The sequence below is a fragment of the Fusarium sambucinum genome, chromosome III, assembly GCF_050947815.1.
Source record: "Fusarium sambucinum isolate potato_lamoka chromosome III, whole genome shotgun sequence".
NCBI lineage: Eukaryota > Fungi > Ascomycota > Sordariomycetes > Hypocreales > Nectriaceae > Fusarium > Fusarium sambucinum.
The window spans coordinates 4,989,852-5,011,471 of NC_139292.1; the positions used below are offsets into that span (position 1 = coordinate 4,989,852).

At 49.1% G+C, this 21,620-nt stretch overlaps 5 protein-coding genes across 5 annotated transcripts; 2 read left to right on the forward strand and 3 right to left on the reverse strand.

Moving 5' to 3' along the window:
• Nucleotides 1-993: 993 nt before the first annotated feature.
• FSST1_011846 (clasp N terminal-domain-containing protein) lies at nucleotides 994-4,524 on the forward strand (the record flags this gene model as incomplete). The annotated part of the gene is made up of 3 exons (XM_083235016.1): nucleotides 994-1,461; nucleotides 1,512-2,536; nucleotides 2,586-4,524. 3 exons carry the CDS (start codon nucleotides 994-996, stop codon nucleotides 4,522-4,524), a joined length of 3,432 nt encoding a protein of 1,143 aa, XP_083081542.1.
• A 558-nt stretch (nucleotides 4,525-5,082) lies between these two features.
• Nucleotides 5,083-7,085, reverse strand: FSST1_011847 (uncharacterized protein; the record flags this gene model as incomplete). The annotated part of the gene is made up of 4 exons (XM_083235017.1): nucleotides 5,083-5,631; nucleotides 5,938-6,231; nucleotides 6,283-6,666; nucleotides 6,726-7,085. The coding sequence occupies 4 exons, from the start codon at nucleotides 7,083-7,085 to the stop codon at nucleotides 5,083-5,085; spliced, it is 1,587 nt and encodes a 528-aa protein (XP_083081543.1).
• Nucleotides 7,086-8,033: 948 nt separating this feature from the next.
• On the reverse strand, nucleotides 8,034-11,877 carry FSST1_011848 (uncharacterized protein; the record flags this gene model as incomplete). Its single annotated transcript, XM_083235018.1, has 5 exons — nucleotides 8,034-8,180; nucleotides 8,235-8,368; nucleotides 8,423-11,569; nucleotides 11,703-11,733; nucleotides 11,791-11,877. The coding sequence occupies 5 exons, from the start codon at nucleotides 11,875-11,877 to the stop codon at nucleotides 8,034-8,036; spliced, it is 3,546 nt and encodes a 1,181-aa protein (XP_083081544.1).
• A 4,733-nt stretch (nucleotides 11,878-16,610) lies between these two features.
• Nucleotides 16,611-17,311, reverse strand: FSST1_011849 (uncharacterized protein; the record flags this gene model as incomplete). The annotated part of the gene is made up of 2 exons (XM_083235019.1): nucleotides 16,611-17,122; nucleotides 17,197-17,311. 2 exons carry the CDS (start codon nucleotides 17,309-17,311, stop codon nucleotides 16,611-16,613), a joined length of 627 nt encoding a protein of 208 aa, XP_083081545.1.
• Nucleotides 17,312-18,951: 1,640 nt separating this feature from the next.
• Nucleotides 18,952-21,382, forward strand: FSST1_011850 (uncharacterized protein; the record flags this gene model as incomplete). The annotated part of the gene is made up of 2 exons (XM_083235020.1): nucleotides 18,952-19,230; nucleotides 19,289-21,382. 2 exons carry the CDS (start codon nucleotides 18,952-18,954, stop codon nucleotides 21,380-21,382), a joined length of 2,373 nt encoding a protein of 790 aa, XP_083081546.1.
• Between the last annotated feature and the right edge of the window lie 238 nt (nucleotides 21,383-21,620).

Genomic DNA, 21,620 nt, shown 5'->3' on the forward strand with positions numbered 1-21,620 from the left:
TTTCTTTAGGGGGTCAACCAGAGTTACTCCCAGAGCTTCATTGCCAAGTTGGATGATGGCTTGTTGATGAAGATGAATGGAATGAACCGGAGGGATAAGATATGCTAGGGAAGGGGGCTTGATTGGGAATGATGAAAACGGCGATACAGAGAGGTCACAGAGTTCCTTCCGAGTTTTGGTTATAAGAGAGGATCTGATGGGTGGACAAAAGAGGTACAGCTCATCTATGTGTTGAAGTATCATAAAAGATGAAATGAAAAGTGACGCCTAGTATCATGAATACCTAAGGATGACCCCTCAGCAAACCTCCCATAATAAAGTCCCTGCCTAATGGAGTGAATGACTTGCGGGGGGTCAAATAGAGAGCCCCGTAGTCTAGAGCTTGGGCCATAGTTAGCGGGCAGGTGCAGTCAGGCCTAGAGCGATGAGTTCTGTGTTCTGTGGCGGGGCAATGGATGCTTGCTCTTGCTTGCATACCTACATACATGCATCAGCTCCATGGTTCTTTCCGCTTCTTCGCCGGGGCAACTGCGCCTAACATTGACACCCAAACAGATAACAACAACCCACTAAACCCAGTCTAGTCGGACTTGGTACCACAACCACAACATTGGATTACAACTCGAGCCAAGACAACAACATACGTAGCAACAACAAAGAGCTTTCTCACGCTCTCAATGCGCACGTTTACTAAAGCGTTCTCGCCGTTCCGTTCCGTCGCCCACGAACTGTCTCACAACTAAAGTTCACAGGTATGTTGCAAGCTTGCGCTTCCCCCTTGTTCAGTTTCCAATTTCCCGAGAAACACCACATATGCGCATCACCATGACACCTATTTCCTCAAGCTGTGACCACAGAGGGGAAAGCTGATACCTCACTCTATTCCACTTTGTGCCGCGCGCACGTATCGTCTCGGCTCTTCCGAGATTATCACATCTCTTTACCTTGATTGCGACTAATGCGACCTCGATCTAGATTCGTCATTTATAACCCATGGCCGACACAAAACTTACCGACCAGCAGGTCGCTGACCTCAACACCATACTGCGCAGCGATTCTCCTCTCGATGCAAAGGTTCAATATGTCACAATCATCAAGTCCGGTATCAAGCAACACAATGTTCCCGAGGCGAGCGTCGCTCAACTATTCGAGGGCTTACGCGCCGCCACCACCTCCCAGCACGCAGCTCTAGTAAATGCTGGGTTTACTGCGCTCAATCACCTCCTCACACGCCTTTCCCGTCAAGATCCCAAGCTGTTGTCTAAAGAAGCAGCTCGAACTCTACCACTTGTGGTTGACAAGCTTGGCGACCAAAAAGACAAGTTCCGCTCCCTCGCATCGCACTCCCTCGTCACTCTGTTCTCTGTTGCGCCAACCGATGTTGAACGATATGTACGAAACACAGCTATGGTGGGGAAGAATCCCAGAGCGAAGGAAACTTCAATGCATTGGCTATTGCAGGTATGTCGTGGCGACTCTGGTACAATCCTGCGCATACTAATGTTGTACAGATGCACAATGAGAACGGTCTCCCCTTTCGAACTTACGTTCCCGTGCTCATGGAACTGCTTGAAGATGCCGATGGAATGGTGCGAGATGCCGCGAAGAACACTGTCATCGAGCTTTTCCGATCTGCGCCAAATGCTGCCAAGTCCGATCTGAAGCGACAACTCAAGACCTTCAAAGTACGACCTGCAATTGAGCAGGCCATCGTCAAAGAACTGATACCAACATCCAGTCGCCCGGAAACGCCTGCTGCTCCAGCCGAACCCGCATCGGAACCAGCACCCCGCAAAGCCTTCTCCGCCAGCACATCTTCAGCTGCTGAGCGTCCCATCACTCCGGGAGTCGATACAAAGCCCGAGGCCCTGGAGCCCTTGTACGTCAACACCAACCGAGAACTCGACGACATTATTAAGGAAATGGCGTGGTTTTTCGAAGGGAAGGAGACGGAACACAACTGGTTGAAGCGAGAGAATTCTGTCCATAAACTTCGAAGGCTCATTGCGGGCAATGTTACTGATTTTTCCGATACCTTCCTTGCCGGAGTTAAGAGCATTTTGGACGGCGTTATCAAGGTAATAACCTCCTTGAGAACTAGTCTCTGCAAAGAGGGCTGTGGTCTGATCCAGGAGATTGCCAATACGTTCGGTCCTGCAATGGACCCTTTGGTAGAACAGCTTATGCAATGTTTTGTCAAGCTGTCTGCGGGAACGAAGAAGATTAGCTCACAACTCGCTAATTTGACAGTCAACACGATTTTGAGTCGAGTTACATATACTCCTCGGTTGATGCAGCATATCTGGTTTGCTTGCCAAGACAAGAACGCTGCACCCAGGACTTATGCTACGGAGTGGCTGAAGACCATTCTGAAAAAGGAGGGCCATCACAAGAGCCACATTGAGCACACTGGCGGTGTCGACATAATCGAGAAATGTCTGAAGAAGGGCTTGGCTGATGCTAACCCTGCTGTGAGAGAAAAGACAAGGTCAACTTTCTGGGCCTTTTGGGGAATATGGCCTGCCAAAGCAGACGCGTAAGTCAATCCAAAATGTGTTTGGCAGCTTTGAACTGACATGTCATAGCATCATGGCCGATCTGGATGGCACTGCACAGAAGCTCCTGAATAAAGATCCCAGCAACCCTAACTCCTCAAAGACGGCAGAACCATCAGTACGACCTGGCTTAGGGCTGTCCAAGAGTACTATGGGTACTGGCAAGCCCAGCAGCATTCGGGAGGCTATGATGGCTCAACGCAAGGCAAATGCAACAAAAAATCTTCCTGCCCGGCCTGGTTCAGCCATGGCTCAGCTATCACCCGAAAAGATCAATACTACTACGTCGAACGCATCGAGCAAATCTTCAGGGACCCGATCACGGCCTGAAACCGGCGGTATGTCAGGGGCTCCAATGCGGCCAAGCAGGAAACGTCCCGAGATGGCGGCGCGTCCTGCGACGGCTGGCCCGTATTCCGTCCGTGACATGGATTCTGGAAGTCCCGAGAGCGTCAGGTCCAAGACGCCAAAGCCCCGAGAGACTACTCCTAAGAGGACCGGCCCTCGAACAAGACCCGGGCACGCTTCACATGCTAGCGAATCAAGTCTAGTGTCACCTTCTTCTGTAAGAACTGGTCAAAAGTCAGCGGCATCTCCCCGAGCAAGCCCCACCAAGCTGAAGCAATCGCAATCTACTAGGTTGTCCATGAGCAGTCCTTCAAGAGCTGATGAGGACTTCACTATGGTGGTTCCCAACATGGCCAACTTCAGAGCTTCGCAAAGACCCGCACCAGCGCCTCAAAGAGCATCCTCAGTACCACCAGAGGCCCCGGAGGCATTGTCCACTCCAGTGACAGAGACCGCGCCACAGAATATTCCACAGGCCTCAGTTGAGCCTACATCTGAGCCAACATTTGAGCCGGAACCTAGACCCGAACCAGCGGCAATCCCCGCGCCCGTGATTGAGCCTTTGGCCGAGGCGGCAGACCAGATCATGGATGAGGTTGCCAAGCCTGAAGAATCTGCCCTCGCCGTTCCAGAACTTGTTATTGAATCAACACCTGAGCCATCGGCACCTATACAGGTTGACCAGGTTCCAGCGACCTCGGCTCCTACCCTTCAGGTCTACGAAGACCCCTTCACCGATGAACAAACAACCCCAAAGCCGACCTTCAATCTCCCGGTGCTAGAAGACAAGCCTGTCAATGCCGATGCGGCCAGTTTACCAAGTGCTCATGCTCAATCTCCTGTGACACAAAATGGAGAGGCTCCTGACAGAACCAAGCAGAGTATGCGACTTTTGGAAAGTGGCATCACCAGAATCAAGGCGAAAACTCTCGATGTGCATGGCTTCCGAAAGTTGCAGTCTCTCTTGCGCGATAGCAAGGGCATCTTTACCGATGATAAATTTGAAGCTCTTTTGATTGGCCTTTTCCAATATCTCGAGGATCCCTTGAGCGGGACCAGCCCTGAGAAAGCCCAGGACATCAAAGCTCAAATTCTTGCTACAATAAGGCTACTACTGAAAAAGGAACGTGACAATTTCCAGCCTCATGTTTCAAGAGGTCTTGAATCGCTTCTTGAGACGCGAAGTGCATACGACATCCGCGCCCACATTGTTAGCGGTGTTGAAGTGCTTGCTGACGAGCTTGTTACCATTGGTGATGGGTCCGAAATTGTGGTTGTTCTTACAAAGCGTCTTCAGAATGTTGATAGTTCTACCACTGGGGGTAATCGCATTCTCAGCACCGGCATGCATGTGTTACGAACCATGCTGGAAAAGAGACCCAACTTTATGCCTACTGGTACCGAGCTTGGCCAGTTGGCTGCTCTTGCTGGCCGGTGTCTTGCCTCTGCAGACTCTGGTGTTCGCATGGATGCCGTTCAGCTTTGTGTCGCTCTTCACTCAAGGGTAGGCGAGCAGGCCTTCTGGGACGCTCTCAAGGATGTTCAGGACGACCCCAAGAGCTTGATCACGTACTACATTGTTAAGAGACAACGTGAGCAAGCTCCTACAATCGCTGCCTAGGTTGAACAAATGAGGGTCATCAAGCGGAGTTCGGGAAACAGTGTCGGTTTGGCGTTGGTCGACGGAGTTTGGCTATTTGGTTAGGATCGGGTAGGTATTTCGGAATTACCCTTATCGGAAACAGTGACGAGCAAAAAAAGGTGCCGGGTTTTTACTTCGATGATGCACTGGTGGCAGAAATGACGTTTATTGGTTTTGCATTCTCGAGCTGTGGCTATTGAATAGTTGCACTGTTTATTCATGAAGACCTTGACTACTGTAGACTTACTTAGCTTGTTGTGATTTGGCATGTTTATGCAATCGCATTAGCTGACAAGATGATAGCTCTTCACAAAGGCATCCCACGTTGATTATAGGGGGGATATTATCATCTTGTCATCGTAACTGGTTCTTCGGTACACTAATTTCTGCTGCCGTCTGCAATACTTGACGAGATGAGGAAGTTGAGAACATAACAGATTCTTCACCGTCCGGCTGCTAGTCATCTTGGATAATTTCAAAGCAATACTATAGGGTAGACAGTATAGAAATGGGACAGTAATTTATATCCATTACCATTTATAAATGAGGAAACGTTTCAACCCATGCAGTTGATACGTAAACCCCTTGCCTAGCATATCTGATGCTGTAAAAGGATTCGACAACAATAAAAACTCTCGCGGCCATATATGTAATTAGTGCGACCCAATATGCAACCAAAGTTAATAGCCACGTTGCCCAACCAGTTTGAGCCCGGTCAGATCCAAGTCTTCGATCAATTAGTGAAATCATGAAATAAATCACTAGCGCACCTGCGATATAGAGGCAGCTGATAATCCATATCTTTCTCTCCAGGTCGCTTGGAAAATCCCAGTTCCAAGCTACAAGGTGGACACCGCCATAGATGCTTGACAATATCAAGAATAGACCAGCTAACCAGGGGAATTCCTTGAAGAAGCCCAAGAGACCAAAGACGTTTCCGTTCTCCGTAAAGAAACTGAAGTTTATGTCCAGATTCCTCTTCCCTTCGCCGAAAGGCATAGTCCTATAAGCCCGATCTAGGACAGGCCCGAACTCGGGCAGCCGTGCAAGAAAAAGGTCTTGGCCAGCCAGAGGTCCCAGATCATCCTTTGGATCTATCAGTTCGAAATATCGTGTAGTTTGGTTCACTTTAATGAACTTGGCGACTGTTGCTAGATAATTACGATCGTGGAACGGGAAAGTTGAGAGGATGGCATCCCAGCGACAGAGAAATTCTTTCGATAACAAGAGGGGGAGGTGCGCAAATTCAGAATGATATAGGAGGCCAGAAGGGAGAATATCCCCTGGTCACATTTCCAGCCCTGGCTCAGGCTTCACCCAAGGCCCTGACCGTGACTTGGCCCATGTGTTGTTCGATTGCTTGTAAGCACCAGATGTCACTTGCCTTTTTACCCCGGACAATTCAGTCAAGGCCTGTGAAGATCTAGGTGAAGCCTGAAGTGGTTGAAGCTCTTCACTCCCTTGAGCATCATCCGCGCTTGGTTTAGATGAATCCGTTGTGACCCAGTTGGGCTGCATCAAGCTGCCTCTTCTGAGCGGCGGCGGTTGATTAGGACTCTCTTGAGGAGGAAACAGAACCAACTTGGTCGACATGTTGGGATAGAATTGGCGCTGCAACAAGACTGCGATATCCCCCTTGAAAGTTCCTGGCTGGATGATTTCTGGTTGGTGAACATCAAGAGGCTTCTAATAATAGTTAGCAAAAGAACCATAATTCGGCCTATTATTTACACCCACCCTGAACCAACACAAATAGAGAAAGACGGCGCAAGCAACATGGACCATGGTGTGGATCTCAAGTAGACTGAGGGGTAAGTTCTTGATCTTTCGCATAACACACTGCATCACCATCCATATTACCTGGGTCAAGACGAGAAGCTTCTGAAGGTAGTCAGCTTTACTCTTGTCGTCGATCTTCTTCTTCGAAATGGGTATCCAGTGCCCCTTTTCAGCCAGCCATATCACGGTCTGAGGGCCCAACCGAACGGAATATGGACGATCCGCAGAATTGAAGTACTGAAAAGCTTTGTCGTGAAGGTCAGGGAGAGATAGGATATCGTCGACATTCGCACGCACGCCGCCCATGACGATAAAGAAAGCATAGGTCATATCGATCTCAATCTAGAGATGTTAACATTGCTTTGAGCGAATGGCCTTGTTTTATCTTGAGATAAACTCACATGTTCCTGATCTGAAGAACACCTTGTCTGCAGGGTTCTAAGTTTTGATTTGAGACTCCAGGCCTGTTGTAGTTGATCCGCTGCCATGTAGAGGGAAATCTCAGGCGCAAAGAGGGTGATAGCAGTCCACTTGAGCTTATAGCGGAGTAGTTCGTGCCAAGCTGTTTTGACGGGAACATCGAGATGCAAAGCCGTGTATATACAAGCGATGAGCGTCAAGATGCAGCTCTGAAGAATATCGAAGGTGCCTCGGATATTAGGAGAGTCGACCCAGGCGGGAGCTGTTGTGTTGGAGTCGCAATGGACTATCCTCCATGGTTGCTGAGTTTCCACTACACTGCTCGCGCCTCTATGAAACATTGGATCAGTATTATCACGGGGACGAGCAGAGTATGAATGGAGAACGAGAGAACAGAGTTCATTTTTCCGGGGAAGAAGAGTATTTAAGACATCAAGATCAGGCTTGAGTGAAGGATATGTGAAGTATCGAATCAGGCTGAGGCTGAATATACAGTATCTATAAATAGGTAATAGCCAAAGGGTGGGCGTTGGTTGGGTTCAAGAGGATATGCCGCTACTCCCCCCTCCCCCTTGCTTTTGGGCGTTGTGTAACTGGAGACTTCCATGGAGACGGGAGAAATACAAGATTGGCAGTACCTTCGTTCCTCAAAGTTGAGTTGTGCAGGCTCATGGGTTTAGGTGTGATGGTATGTAGGTTAGGTAGGTAGTTAGAGATAGGGTAGGTGATATCAAGTTGGTGAGTGAACAAACGTTAACTTAACGACATGACATTCACCGATACTGTTCTGGTGGGATAGTCTCACTCGCATCAACCAGGCGTGAGAAAGATACAGCCGATACTTCCAAGAGGGAAAAATAATCATCTTAGCAAGCAACACCTTTCATCAAACGTACACAAGCTAGCTACTAAGCCAATACTCCTTCCCCTTCCTGTCCATCAAACTACCATCGTCAACAATGCACCGAAAGAAAAATGACCAAAGCAACCATGGCCAGAAGAACAAAACAGGTAGTCGTGAGAAAAGAATTGGATATCATTAAATGTCCTGGCACAAAAACGCCCAGCAGGTTGGATGGCACATGCAAGCAAACCAGCGTCGACGCTATCAAATCCAATAAGTGCCCGAATAATTTTCCTTTCCCCCCCCTTTTCCATAACGACCCTTGTCAGATCGCGTCTCTGTAAGAGTAACCCAAGAATCCACAACTTGATGGTCTCGGTCTCGATCTCGCAAAAGATGGGATGCGGTGTTCGTAAGTCCTGTTCGTATAGATATTCCGAGCTCTCTAAGCATCCTCGAAAATCGTATTACTGTTCTCAATGACAAACTGTATCGCCAGGTTCTTGGCATGCATATCTGTCATTTCGCGCTCAAGACTTGTGTCGCGCATGATGGTAGGTGCAAAAACGACAGCCAGGTTCTTGGGAGACATCTAAAGGAGTATATTAGCTTTCAAGAGCAACATGTAAAGTGATGTGTCACATACCAAGTTCTCGGGTTCACGCTGAGCAACGCGTGCAAGATGAAACATGAGGAACTCCAGACAATCACGATGACTTTGAGGCATTGAAGCAAACGTCTTGCGAAGGTGATCGCTTCGTTCGTCTTCATCAACAATGGCTGCTAGTTGTTAGCATCCCGTCAGCTTCTTCAAGAGTAGGGTACCAAACTCACCATTCGATTCAAGAACACGCTCATAGACGTCAAATGTCAACAGGGGTGTCGGAAGCTTGCGGAAGTATTGCTTCAGGACACTGGTGACGGCGGTGATATCAAGGTCGGGGTCAGATATGTCAAAGTTCTCATCTTTGCTGAAACCGTCCTTGATCATGTTGACTTGGGAATTACCACCAGTCTTTCGGTAGATACCCTCTTGATCCATACCCCTGAGTTCAACTTCCTCGATACATCTCGTCACCACACTGGGAATCTGTCGGCGTTCATGGTCGGACCGCTCAGCAAGATCGGACCCGAACAGAACTGTTGGAGGCTCAGCTGCCTCAACGTTGTTCATGGTACCTGCGGAACCCGACTTGGGCATCGCGTTCTTCTTTCCGAAGAACCCAAAGCCTTGGCGTTCACGCTCACGCTCTTCCTGCCTCCTGGCTTGCGCTCCAGCCGCACCGTGCTTCTCGTGCGAGACGTGGCCGTTGGAAGGAGGACCGGCTGGCGCTTCAACTTGGGCCACTGTCATGTTGTAGGGCATGCCAATGTTCTCTCCGCTCAGTCCGCCCTGCTGCTGCATCCTCTCGCGATCATTCTGGAAGGCAACGACAGCTCTGTTGACACCCTTGGCAACACCCTGGGCCAACCCCTTGGAGCCCTTCTTCCAGTTGAACTTCTTGGCCTGTCCCTTCCTGACCTGTACCACAGTAGGGCCGGCTTCGACAATAGTATCATCGTCGGCAGGAACCAGAGTGGCTCCTGTTGATAGACTAGCAGCGTCAAGGTTAATTGATGAGGCGTTAAGGCCCTTACCGGCATATATGCCAAGAGCCCCAGGAGACTTGATGTCGCCTCCGATCTGTGACTTGAAGCGTTCTTGAATCTGATGTGTTAGATCGTTATTCATATCAGCAAGCTGTGCGTTCTTGGAAGACAACTGCTCAAATTCAAGGAGAGCGCGATCTCGATCCGCAATAGCTTGATCTTTCTCTTCGCATAATAGGTCCCGCTCTTCATGAAGCTGCTCGATAGTAGCAGACATGGCCGACTTGACCTTGTCGAGCTTCTGAACAAACTCTTTGATAGCGGACTCCTCCAAATCTCGGGGGTCTACAGGCGTCTTTGTCTCCTTGGCTCGCTCGACATATCCGGCCAACACTTCCAGCTGTCGAATCATAATCTCAGTCTGCGTGTCAAGAACAGAAACAGTCTTTCGCTTCTCCACTAGCTTCTTGTTAAGGCTCTTAAGATCTTTCTCGGTAGTAAACTGCCTTTCAAGCTCCGCAACTCGCTGTTCCGAATTTCGTAATTGCCGTTTGAGGAAAGCAGGGTCGTCGCCTGCTGTCAGTGACATGGGGCTGCTGATATCCTGCGCATGGTAATCATCAGCGACGGGTGTCCTGGGCCAGCGGGGTGATCCAGTAGCTCGTGTAGTTTCACTGATGCTCCTGGTGTGCCTGTTCCCTGGATGCATCTGGTGTGGTGACTCTACGCTGCCGGTGCGACCATGTCTTACCGCGTTAGAAACTCTGCGGAGTATCGAGGATGAGCCTTCGTCAGTGCCTAGTATCCGTGCCATGTCTTCGTCCATGTTTAAGTCCCCACCGCTGCTCCATCTAGGTAGCTTTGGCGAGACCTTGGGTGAGCTACCATCATCCTTAGAAGCTTCCTTTCCTGCGGCATGACCCCTGTTTGGAGGCGCAGGCGCGGAACGTGGTTGCATGTAGGTGTCTGTCTTCTTTTGCTCCGAAATGCTTCGGGAAGGCGTTTGGCGCGTGGGTGTGGAATCCTCAGGGGATTCTTGTCGGCTTTGTTGTCGGCTGCTGCCGTTTACTATCCTTTCTGTCAGTTCCTGTGAGTAATTACGAGATTTAGACGAATAGTTACCAGTTCTGTTGGAGGAAGAGGGAACATCCTTTCTAGTAAGAGGCTTTGCGTTCTCTGGTTTCGAAGATGTTCTTGTCGACGAATCCATCGATGCGCGAAGCTCTTCCTCATCCAGATACCTCGACTCCAGCGATGAACGAGAGGCGGGCGTGGTTGCGTTGCTATCGGAGTGAGGCAGACCACCGTGGCCCGCCTTACCTGACTGCCCATTGCTAGTTCTCACAGAACTTGTCTCTGCAGGTATACTTGACGACTGTGAGCTGCTCCTTGAAAGCAGCTTCTTGCTCTTAGGGGCCTCTTGAAGCTTGAAATCTTCGGTGGGCGGGCGGCGACCGCTCGTCTTCTGAGTCTTTTCATCGACAGCGGGTGACGGTTTCATAGATTCCGGTCGTGGGGGTTTAGAATGCTTTCGATCAGGTAACTTGGGTGGAGTATCATGTTCTGAAGTAGACGGCTGACGACCCTTCTCCTGGAAAGCAATATGTGGGGTGGAGGTGCGGGAGTCGCTCTTCTTCTCAGAAGGAGGCTTTACGGCACCGAAATAGTCTCGGTCCTTCGATTTGCCTTCTGCCATGTTGTCGGAGGTCGACTTTGGTGTTGGGTGCGGACTTGGGTCTAGAGCGACAGAGATGAGGAAACCGTCGTCGTTGGAGTTTTCCGTCCGAGACATCATGGTTGAGTTGCGGTTGCTTCGATAGGTCGTGGCAGGCAAATTTAAACCGTCTGGCTTTCGTTCAGGAGAACGAGCTGGCCGTGAGCTACTGCGAGACGAAGACTCATGGCGAGTGTGATTCCGGGGCCGTGGAGAGAGCTCAGTGGCGGTATCTGAATCAGGATCTACCCGGTCGTTGGAGAAGGCGTTTGGTGGAATGGCATTCGCGGGAAGAGCGGGCAGCGACTTTTCTGTGATCATGGGCGAATGCTCTTTTTCTCTCGCTTTTGCAGCGGCTGCAGCTTTTGACTTTTTCCTACGCCTGGCCATGAGCGTTTCGTGACAGCCCATGCAAAATATGCCTTGGGAAGTGCGTGCATAACGCAGGTTTTCGATTTTGCGTTTACAGTTGCGACAACGGAAACATGTGGCACAAAACGCCTGCTCCCCAGTAAGGATAGCCAGGTCTTCAATCTTATTGCCGCAAGCGCTGCAGCTGTATGTGCAGTTATTGCAGATGAGAGACCCATCGCCGAGGAGTAGAAGGTTCGCGTCAGAGTCGAGAAGTGTACCGCAGGTGTTACATCGGAAGCAATCAAGATGCCATCGGTTCCCGGCTGTTGAGACTGTCAGCTTGCTGTGTCATATGCCGAAATCATATTTGTAATTCTTGCGGTGAAGTGCTGGTGATAGTCTGGAATTACCAGAGCACATCATGGGAAATCTGCTCTCGTTCAATCTTTGACATACCTAGTTCGAAAGCTTTGCCTTCTTCGAGAATCTTTCCAGCTCGTTAGCAACACATTACCAAGTTTCCTGCAGGAAGAGCAGAACATACATCTCCACAGCCTTTGCAAGGAAAGACGTCGTCGGTCTCTTGTTCCATCCCGGGACTCTCCAGATAATCTTCCACGATACTAGTCATGATGGGCAATGTGTTGGGGTAAGAGTGAAACTCGGTGTCGTAACTTGGGACGAAGCGATCGAAATTTGGTGCCTAGCTAGAGTGAATACGGCATTCAGACACAGAATTGTTGCAGCCCAAGGTAGCAAGCGACACGACGCAGCTAAAGGGTAGGCGTCATGGACGAGGTCGTAACGGTAGCAAAGGAGTCGGATCAAGGATTGCGGCGGAGCAAGTCGTCGAGAAATCGGGGCGAGAAGGAAGTTGTTGAGGCGGTCGGCAGGTGTTTGGTCGAACGGGGTAGCAATATTTGTTGATAGCGTCGCACGGTAGTACCCCTACTGAGAGGGAGACTGACAAGAACTTGAATGGGGTTCAAATTCAGGAAGTAGTGGGCAGCTTAGTTAGAGTCAGGGTAGTAGGTCAAAGTCGACGCCCAAAGCAAAAGCGAAAGCTAATAGCAAGTAGCAAGCAGACGGAACCAAACCAAACCAGGGGGCGTGTGGAGGGTTTGATGAGGACAAGGGCCCAGGTTGAGAAACGGACAAGGGGCGTCTAACGATGGAGTCGCTAGAAGAAGGTCGTCTGGGTCTGAAGTAGGATGCTGTAATTGTAGATTCGACGTAGGAAGCAATGGAAGCGAAGAAATCTCTACGAGAGAGAAGCCAAGCTAAGCGATGTGTGATGGGCGATGTTATGGAGGGAAATGTCCCAGTCGATATCGCTACTGCAGGACGGATCGGCGTACAACGGAATGGACGGTGGCTGTATGTAAGATGGATGAGGTATCCGTAGTCTAGTCTACCAAATGGGAAATTCGACCCAGGGAATGGAAAGACGACGGCGACAACAACGACGTAATAAGATCAAAGGGATGAGGGACATTGACTATTATGTTTGTGTGTCTGTTACAAGACGAAGGCAAGAATAGAAAAGAAAGAGCGGATGGATTGAATTGGATCCGGATATGTCGTGGTCCATGGAGAGAAGGATGGATTGGAATGAATGGAGCCGTCTTGTGGGATCCGAATGTGGATGGGATGAACAGCCACTGGAGGGGGGGCTCCAGTCCAGCTCAGACGGGCGGGACTCAGAGCTGGATGTTCCTGTCTAAAGGGGGGGGTTCCTTGAGGCCCAGGGGATCATCCACTAAGCCTGGGACATTGAACAGCAAGAGGGGTCAAGCCTCAGGGGACCAGCGCGCTAAACGGCCCCTAACCGTTCCAGGTCTGGGCTGGCAGGTGCTTAGGTGGCTTGAGGTGATATGGAGGTATCCAGTCTCACCAAGGTATCCATCTTTAGGAGACTGTCATTCAATAAGAGATGTCGAGTGCTTAGAGCGGTCGGGCTTTTTTACCCAGAGGCGCAGGGATTACATAGTAGTACAAACATCAGGGGCTGCAGTGTTTTCGTGCTGTTGAATTTGGTGATTTGTTGTCTCGTATGGGGGATACGATACGATACATGCTAGGTACGATACATGCCGTGGAATACTGTCTGTTGTTTGGTCTTATTAGGTACGGTAAACCTTGATTCAATTAAGGACGAAACGTACATAGGCTGATTGGATGTTTAATAATATAAACTTCCGCCCTTCAGCCTATTCGATATTCTGATACGGATACTGGGATGTGATGTTGTTGCGGTCAACCACCCAACGATTCAACGTCGGCCATAGTAGGGAGGCTTGCATTGGAATGATATTGGCCCACGTCGCAGAACAATTGAATATCCCTTGATAGGAATATACAGCAACAGAGTAGGATACTTGATTACAACTCTTTCACATGCTGGCGAATTAACTTTGCATGCGTTGCTACGGCATAGTCTGTAGGTGGCTAGGGAAACCTTGAGCTGCATAAGGGGGCGCTGCATGATTATTCATAGATCATGAAGCTGTCAACGTCAATCGAATCGAACGAGAACTGACTGAGTCAAGACTGCAATTTCTGCCAAGATGACACGTTGCGGCTAGGCGTAGGCGTCGACTGTCTTCTAGAGTGACAGGCGATATAACAGAGAGCTGAGCATGGCTTTGATTAACAATCTTGTTCGCCCAAACCTATCATGGTAGCTTATCCTACGATCAATCTCCTTCCCACCTCCGTTCAAGAGACTAACAATGCACTTAAAAGAAACAGACAAACCTGACGCCTGGCTAGTGCATGCCACTAGACGGAAAGTCAAAGGGGCAGCCTTGAGTAGAGGCTGCAGGGGACGCACAAGATAAATCAGGTCAAGTCAAGCTTTGATCAAAGAAAGGTACGGATACAATTCTTGATATTCGTGTTGGAGGAACAGGAACAGGCAATGCAATGCAGCAAAAGAGGCGCTTGTGGCGGCCGCGGCTGGGTCACGGACAGGTACAGTAGGTACTTTGGTAATATGGAGGGGATCGAGCTTCTTCTTTGCAGCGTCGATCCGATGGCAGCTCAGACCCCGCGCCTGGAGGGGGATAAGATCACTGACGAAACATTGCTTTTGCAGAGATGCAATACGCAATGGAAATTGCCATTGCAAATGTATGCAGTAGCGGTTCTAGGTGAGTTGTCAAAGGAAGGGATGGGAACTCAGAGGTTGGGCCTGGGATCGTGATGTAGAGGAATGAAGTCCAACACAGACTCACCCAGTGGCAAACCAACCTCACAGGAGAGCTTCAGGGCTATCAATTACCAATTTCTACCATGCAGTACTAGACAGTTGTACAAACTCTTGTCCACCATACGGATACCAGCCTAACACGATGGAACCGGATGCAAGCAGCCATAAATTAGGTTCAGTGCATATGTGTGTCTCTAATCGCTTTGTTTTTTAATTCCCAATTGAAGATCAACGACAGGCAGAAGCAAAGAGATGCATGGAAAATCGAAAAGTCGGTAAGCTGCCGGTACAGAAGGGACAAAAGAAAAGTTGTACGTATTGTGTGCTTCCTGTTCCGCTGTTTCAGACAAATTGGTTGGGTTTCTGTACGTACATTTTGCGGACTCACAATGCATTGACGAAACGCACATCATGAAACGTGGATGGATAGGTAGGAGAGGATCTTCTCCCTTGCTTCGGTAGAACGCCGTATAACATCTGATTGTTGATGCACCTGCTTTGTCTTTATCTCCATGTGAAAAGCAACTCTATCAGTCCAAGACCCAGATCCCGATGTTCTATACCCTGACATTCACTGCGTATTTCCTCCTCTTCAAGTTGGCCGATTGTTCATCATGAAACCAACGACCCTGAAAAGATATTCAATGCAAGTGCGAGAAAGGGGCATAGTCTGGTGGACATGGCTGCATGGATCGGTTTCGAAAGCAGGGGTCCCGATGGCTTCCACTGGAGCTTGTCACGACCACGTCCCTGGAACTTCAATTTCCCTCGAATATGAGCATCAAACGGTCTGATCTTTAACTTGTCAGCACGTTTTACTATTATGTGCAGAGTAGTATTTGGAAACAAGCCTGTGGGCTGACATTGACTACGCTTCCTTGTCGAATGCCACTATCGCTCACTACCTGTGTCAGCTTATAGCCAAACCAAATATCACACTTAACTAGCCAGCCGTGAGCTCGTATCTCTTGCAACCATCACGATACTGTCTGTACACAACCTTGCTTGTTGTAGACGAGCTCACTCAGCCAGACGATCGCGCCACCTCGGGCTCCGTCTTTTTATTACACTGAGGTGATCACTTCCTTTGACAGCCAGCGAGGCATATCTTGAAACTCCAACTCCATCGTCTTTGCCTGTTCAAATTGTCCTTTTTTTACAGAGGATGGAGTTCTATTTTCTTTTCTTCTTTTCTTTCCCGTTACTATTTCCCTTTGCGGCTATTTTCCCAATTGTGGATGAGCCGGCACATGCAGATCGATACAACACCTGACCTCTTAAGGCTGTTCAGCCGATGTCACCAAGTTTCATGTTTGAGCCTTTTAACCAGCGGCAGTTTGACAAGTATCAGCCCTTGATACCTTGTTCCCCTGATCTGCCACGAGCAAGCGCGCCTGCAACTTATACTGGATCTTTAAATTGGATGGCATGAATGCAACACCTGCAGCCAGGCTTCATAGTAGCAGGCTATATGATCACTTTTATATGCACTAAGCATGATAAGCTTTTTATTCAAAACCCCGTTTTTGAGATGAACTTCCCAATGGAGTGTCTGGCAGAGATATCAACGAATTACCCGGTCGAGGGTTACAACACGGTGCTTGATATCTTCAAGTTCAAGATACTCGCAAGACGGCCCGCATTGGGACCATGGCAGTAAATGCTGGGCGGCTGAGTAGATTAAGTTACGGGTGTGTAGCAGTGGTTGCCTCTGCATGATACTTCATGTGAGCTGGCAGAAGTTAGACGTCAACATTGAAGGGCTTTGTCCCAATTTAACGAGACATACATGAGCATGCTGTCACAGAATGTACTGCATTGATATAAGTTACTCAAACTAAAACCAATATGGCAAATGCAAACGTCTCATATGAAGCATCTTGAAACGGGATCTCAGACTTATCGCAGCGCTTACAGATATTTCTCGTGAGCACAAAACTTGTGACAATTACTGCCACTGACACGTCTCATATCATGATGACCATTCAGTGTAAACTTAATTAACAATTTGGCCTTGAATTGATGTGATTATAGCGACCGTTTGGTATCAAACTTGTGTGTTAACTTTTGTCTAACCCAATAACAAAATCTCTCAAACGCCCTCCCATTCTCTTTCATACGCAAGCCAAACCGAACCATGTCGCTCGGCCTCTTTACTTCTTCTCAGCGACCATCTTTCTGACCTTGTCGAGCAGTAACGAACTCTCCCTGCCAAGTTTCTTGTTGCCATTGCGATCCCGAGTTTTGGCCATGGCCCTCTTGTACCGGTCCCTCTCGGCCATCTTTTGTTCGCGCTCTTCACGTCTGCGCTGAAACTCAGCTTCCCGTGCCTCTTGCTCCTGGCGAAGTTGTGCCGCCTTGCCAAGTTGCTTGTCGTAGTAGCCAGGTCGTCGAGTGCGCCGTCTATTGCCATCACTAGTAGGCTCATCGGCTGAGTTTTCCTGGGCCTTTGCCTCGTCTGCCAGCATGAGATGCCGCGTAGGATGCATCTTCTCACCCTCATCTTCCGGTTTCTCTGCCTTGCCAGCGCCCTCTACTGGAGCCTCATCATGAGCAGGCTCACTTGTCTTTGCTGGTTGCGCATTCTCTTGTTCACGAGCCTTTATCTTTGCATAAGCCTTCTTGACTTTTGCCTTGTGAATCAGCTCCTTCTTGACTTTGGTAACTGTGCGATAAAGTGTAAGTATGCGACGTGAATGAAAATTTTGCCAAGGTGAAAAACAAGACAATGCGACAAACCTTTTCTTCGCCAAGGACCGTCTGGCAAATTCTCTGGACCGACTCTGAAGCCGTGCTTAGGCTTCTGGGCTTCTGGGGCGGCACCAGCGCCCTCCTTTTCGTGTTTAGCAGCCATGTTGGGGTATGGTTTTGTAAGTTCTCTATGAGAGTTGTAGTTGTTGATGATGAGAATTAGAAAGGAACTCATGGGTCCACTTTATCCTCGGTGAGCATCCAATGTAAGTTAGAGCTCGCTTCACCTTCTACAGACCTGGCTGGACGTTAATTATAGTGGAGATATACTGTAATCCGATTCCAAGACTGCGGGCACTTTATTTCTACCAGACAAGACAAAAGCGCCAATTTGGTCTTTGACTACCAAACTTGGTACCATTACCCCTGCCTTTCTTCGTCAAGCGGTTGAGCCGGATCTTGAGTTGGGCTGCTTGAGAAACTGCCGGTACAACTCTTTCGGGTTAAGGATGCATTGCCATGTCACACAAACAAAGGTCCATCCATGTATAGTTGAACAGCTGTTGATGTTTAACAGAGGCACAGTATCCGTGCCATGACTGTTAGTTATTGGTCGTTCCTGGTTCAGCTTGCTTCTTTTCTCAACTTACACGTCAAGACTGCATCACGGCACAGCAGAAGCAAAATGTCCGCCCACGTATATCAGGGTTCATTCCCAGCCGCGCTAATCGTCAGGTATCCGCAAGGGACCGGTCTCTGACTGTAGCTTAGCATTAGCGCTGTAAAAAGTTTCCTCTTTTGCCGTGTCTTGTGAGTCGCAAAATGGAGTTCACTTGAGATGCTTCATCCTAGACCAAACCATAAACGTCATTAGTAGGCCGTGGCATATCTGGGGCCAGGGATGTTGACTCCACAAGACCGTATGTATACTGTCATGTCTACGGATAGTCACGTAGGGAATGCAGAATGCACCGCCAATTTTTGATTTTGGAGACAATGTGAATATTGTTGTCATCAGGTTGGATGTATGAGTACTACTACCCTTGGGCGCAGAGAATTACTGTCTCTGTCTAAATACACTGTCCAGCTTTATTTAGGCTACCTGCCAACTACTAAACTGAGGTACCTAACCGGGCTTGTTTGAGAAGGACCTATAGTCCATTTTCACCGCCATCGGCCCCAGTTGGTGATGGCCCGAATTCATATCCTGTCGTATCATTTACTGGACCCTGCCGTTTCTGCACGCCTCCCTTCCTCTTACAACTTACCTCCAACTGCGAATCGCGTGATCATTTCTTGCTTCTACTTTACTAAAGCTTTGCTTCTCTTCTTTCTCATCCTGTTTTTTTTGTCCTCATTGCACTCTTTTGGCCTCTCCCGGGGAAGACGGGACCGACTAGACTCTCCATCGTCGTTGTTTTAACTGTCGTCATATCGGTGGATGACGTCCCACGATCCCAGATTCCCCATATTCAGATTCGCTTTTTCTCGACCACCTTGTTGACCCACGCCGTGCTAGACATTTCTTATGTATGGCTTGCATGGCATGATATATCTATCATATCCACTCCATCCAACTTGGCCGTACCAGCTTCAATATCCTGGTCGGCTTTTACAGTACAATAAATTGATTTGATCTGATCTGCAAGGCACCCCAGCCTCAATATCGGCAACCAACACCTGCATTAATGACAATTATCTTATAAAAACCACCACCTTTTGACTCTTTTGTCCTTGCGTGTTCATGAAGGATCTTGTTCAGAAACTACACGGCTGCTGTCACAGCTTCCAAACATCGCCATCATGCCTATCTTCCAAGCCGATTTAGACAATCACGAACCCGAACCCGAACCTGAATCTATCGAGCCATCCCCGATTAATGTGCCTTCTTCTGGACTGAGACGCCTTTCAGAAGAAAGCATCCGTACTGAATTATGTGAAGGACCCGTCCCGGACAGTCCTCTACGGTCCAAAACCCCCCAAGAGGTCGAAGGTGCCGAGAACGCGATATCGGATCGAGCTACATTAATCGAAAGACTCAAGAGAGCACAATCTCCTCCAATATGGATCCCAAATCAACATGTATGCTCCTATTATTTGTTTTGTATGCAAGTCTTCTTTGCTGACACTCTGTCTGCAGCTTGAGTCTGTCATTCACCACCAAACTTCCGATATCGAGCAAAAGCACCCTCAGACACCCGCCGAGCCTTCGATGTTGCTTGCCCCTGCCCAAATAACGCCCGAAAAGAACGATTCTCAATCCGATTTCGACAACAGATTGCGCGATGGCCTCAATATTGAGAGACCGAGATCGGCACTACACAGCGGTAACTTCTCCGAGGAAGCAGCCGCCAAGGACCGTACTACACCAGCCGCTAGAGCGCATAATGGTCGATATCCTGTACCAGCAGAAACTCCATGGATCGCGACTTCTCCTCCTCGACATTATACGCCGTTCCAGCATGATAAAGGAGTTCCCTTTCCAGCAAGTGCCGGGAGTTTCCGATCCACGAACTCACCTTTGTCTTCGTCTTTGTCCTCCAGCTTTGTATACAAGCCGCCTACCAGTCCTCTAGTACAAGCTCAGAGCTCCGAAGAGCACGACATGTCTTTGCCAAGAGATCCATTTAGTTTCATCGGATACGTTGGGACGAGCCACTACATGCCACAGTCTACAGCTTCATCGCCATGGATGTCTGCCTCGCCGAAATACACACTGCCTCAACGAGTATCTTCATATCGCCGAGAAGCATTTCCATATCAGGCACACCAACCTCGAAGATCATTGACTTCAACTCCAAGCTTCATGCAACCCGGAGCATCGCCACCAACACCAGCACTTCTTCGACCGCGCAGGTCATCTGTAGCAGCGGAGGCATCGCCACTGCAGCATGCATCCATGGTTGGCTCTTACGAAGAGAGTATTCTTCGAGGCCGCATGTCTACGACTCCTTCCAAGCCACTGGATTTTGTCGCACAAATCGGCGTTCTGGGTAAGGGCAAATGCAAGTCCAGCTTGAAGTGCCCACCGCATGTCAGTCTCTCATTCCCAGCTGTATACTACAGCTACAGCAACACATCACATGGACGTTCAAATGCGCATGATGGCCCGAGCCCGTATGTCGGTCAAATCGACCTTGAGAATGGACTTTCTAACCCAGATGATGAACATCGAGCAAAGAAGAAAGCACAGAGCCGCGCAGAAAGGCGGCCCACAGAAGACACGATGGATGTTAGCCTCGAGAATCAAGCCCCTGAGCATATCTCACGTCAAAACTCCCGGGCCAGTCGCCGATCCGGATCTGGATATGCAAAAGCCCCTCCAGGTGGAAGCTATCGACTTCCAGAAAAGGGACAAATTCAGATCATCATAAAAAATCCAAACAAGACTGCCGTCAAACTATTTCTGATCCCCTATGATCTGACAGGCATGGAGCCAGGAACAAAGACGTTCGTGCGTCAGCGCAGCTACTCAGCTGGGCCCATCATCGACAACGCCCCTGCCACGGCCGAGGCAAACACAGATGGCCGTCCTATTCTGAGATATCTTGCTCACCTTCACATTTGCTGTCCTGCCAAAGGTCGATATTATCTTTACAAGAGCATCCGGATTGTCTTTGCAAATCGTGTCCCCGATGGCAAGGAAAAACTCAGAAACGAGACGACGTGGCCGGAGCCTCGATATACGCCTTATAAACCTATTCGCGTGATGCATCCGCCCTTACCTACACAGTCTGGTCCCGCTGCTATGCTAGCCGTGGACAAGGCTTCGCGCAGACGAAGCGTGGGCTTCTTCCAAGGCTCATCTCACAATCTCGAGATTATGGACAATATGTTCCGCGTTAACGATTCTCCTTCTAGAGGCTCTGCTGGTGGCAACACTTTACCTGTGAATCCAATTCCCTTCTATATTTCTGCTCATGCTCGAACAAGCAGCGATATCAGCAACAGCACAAACACTACTGCTGCTCTTGGCAACGATAGCCGTTATTCTGGCGAGTCTCCGGCTAGTCGTCCTTCGACCAAGGATTCGAACAATAATCAGTCAGTGGGGCCCACGCTCTATGAGAAACTCAACAAAGGTGAGCCGGGATATGGCGGCAATGCCTTTGCTCTTAATAGATCGGGCTCACTAGGCGGTGCGGAGGGTTTGCTCTCTCAGCGCTTGCGTTCACTAGGGGTCAAACAGCCTACACCCCCGGAAACACCTCGTCGGGATGGCATGTCTCCCTAGACAAAGCTGTTACACATTTCACCAATCACGGTGAACATGCTTAACTGTACATAAACCGTCACGGCACGGCACTATTTTTACACTGTTAGATGTTTTCATGTTGGGACATAGACCAGAGCATTGACTGCTCTGAAAGGCGTTGCTGTTATTTATTAGGCTGGGCCGAACACATTATTTGGGCGTGGGCAAGGAGTTAAAATGCTTTGATGGTGTTTGGAGTATCTCGATACCAGGTTGG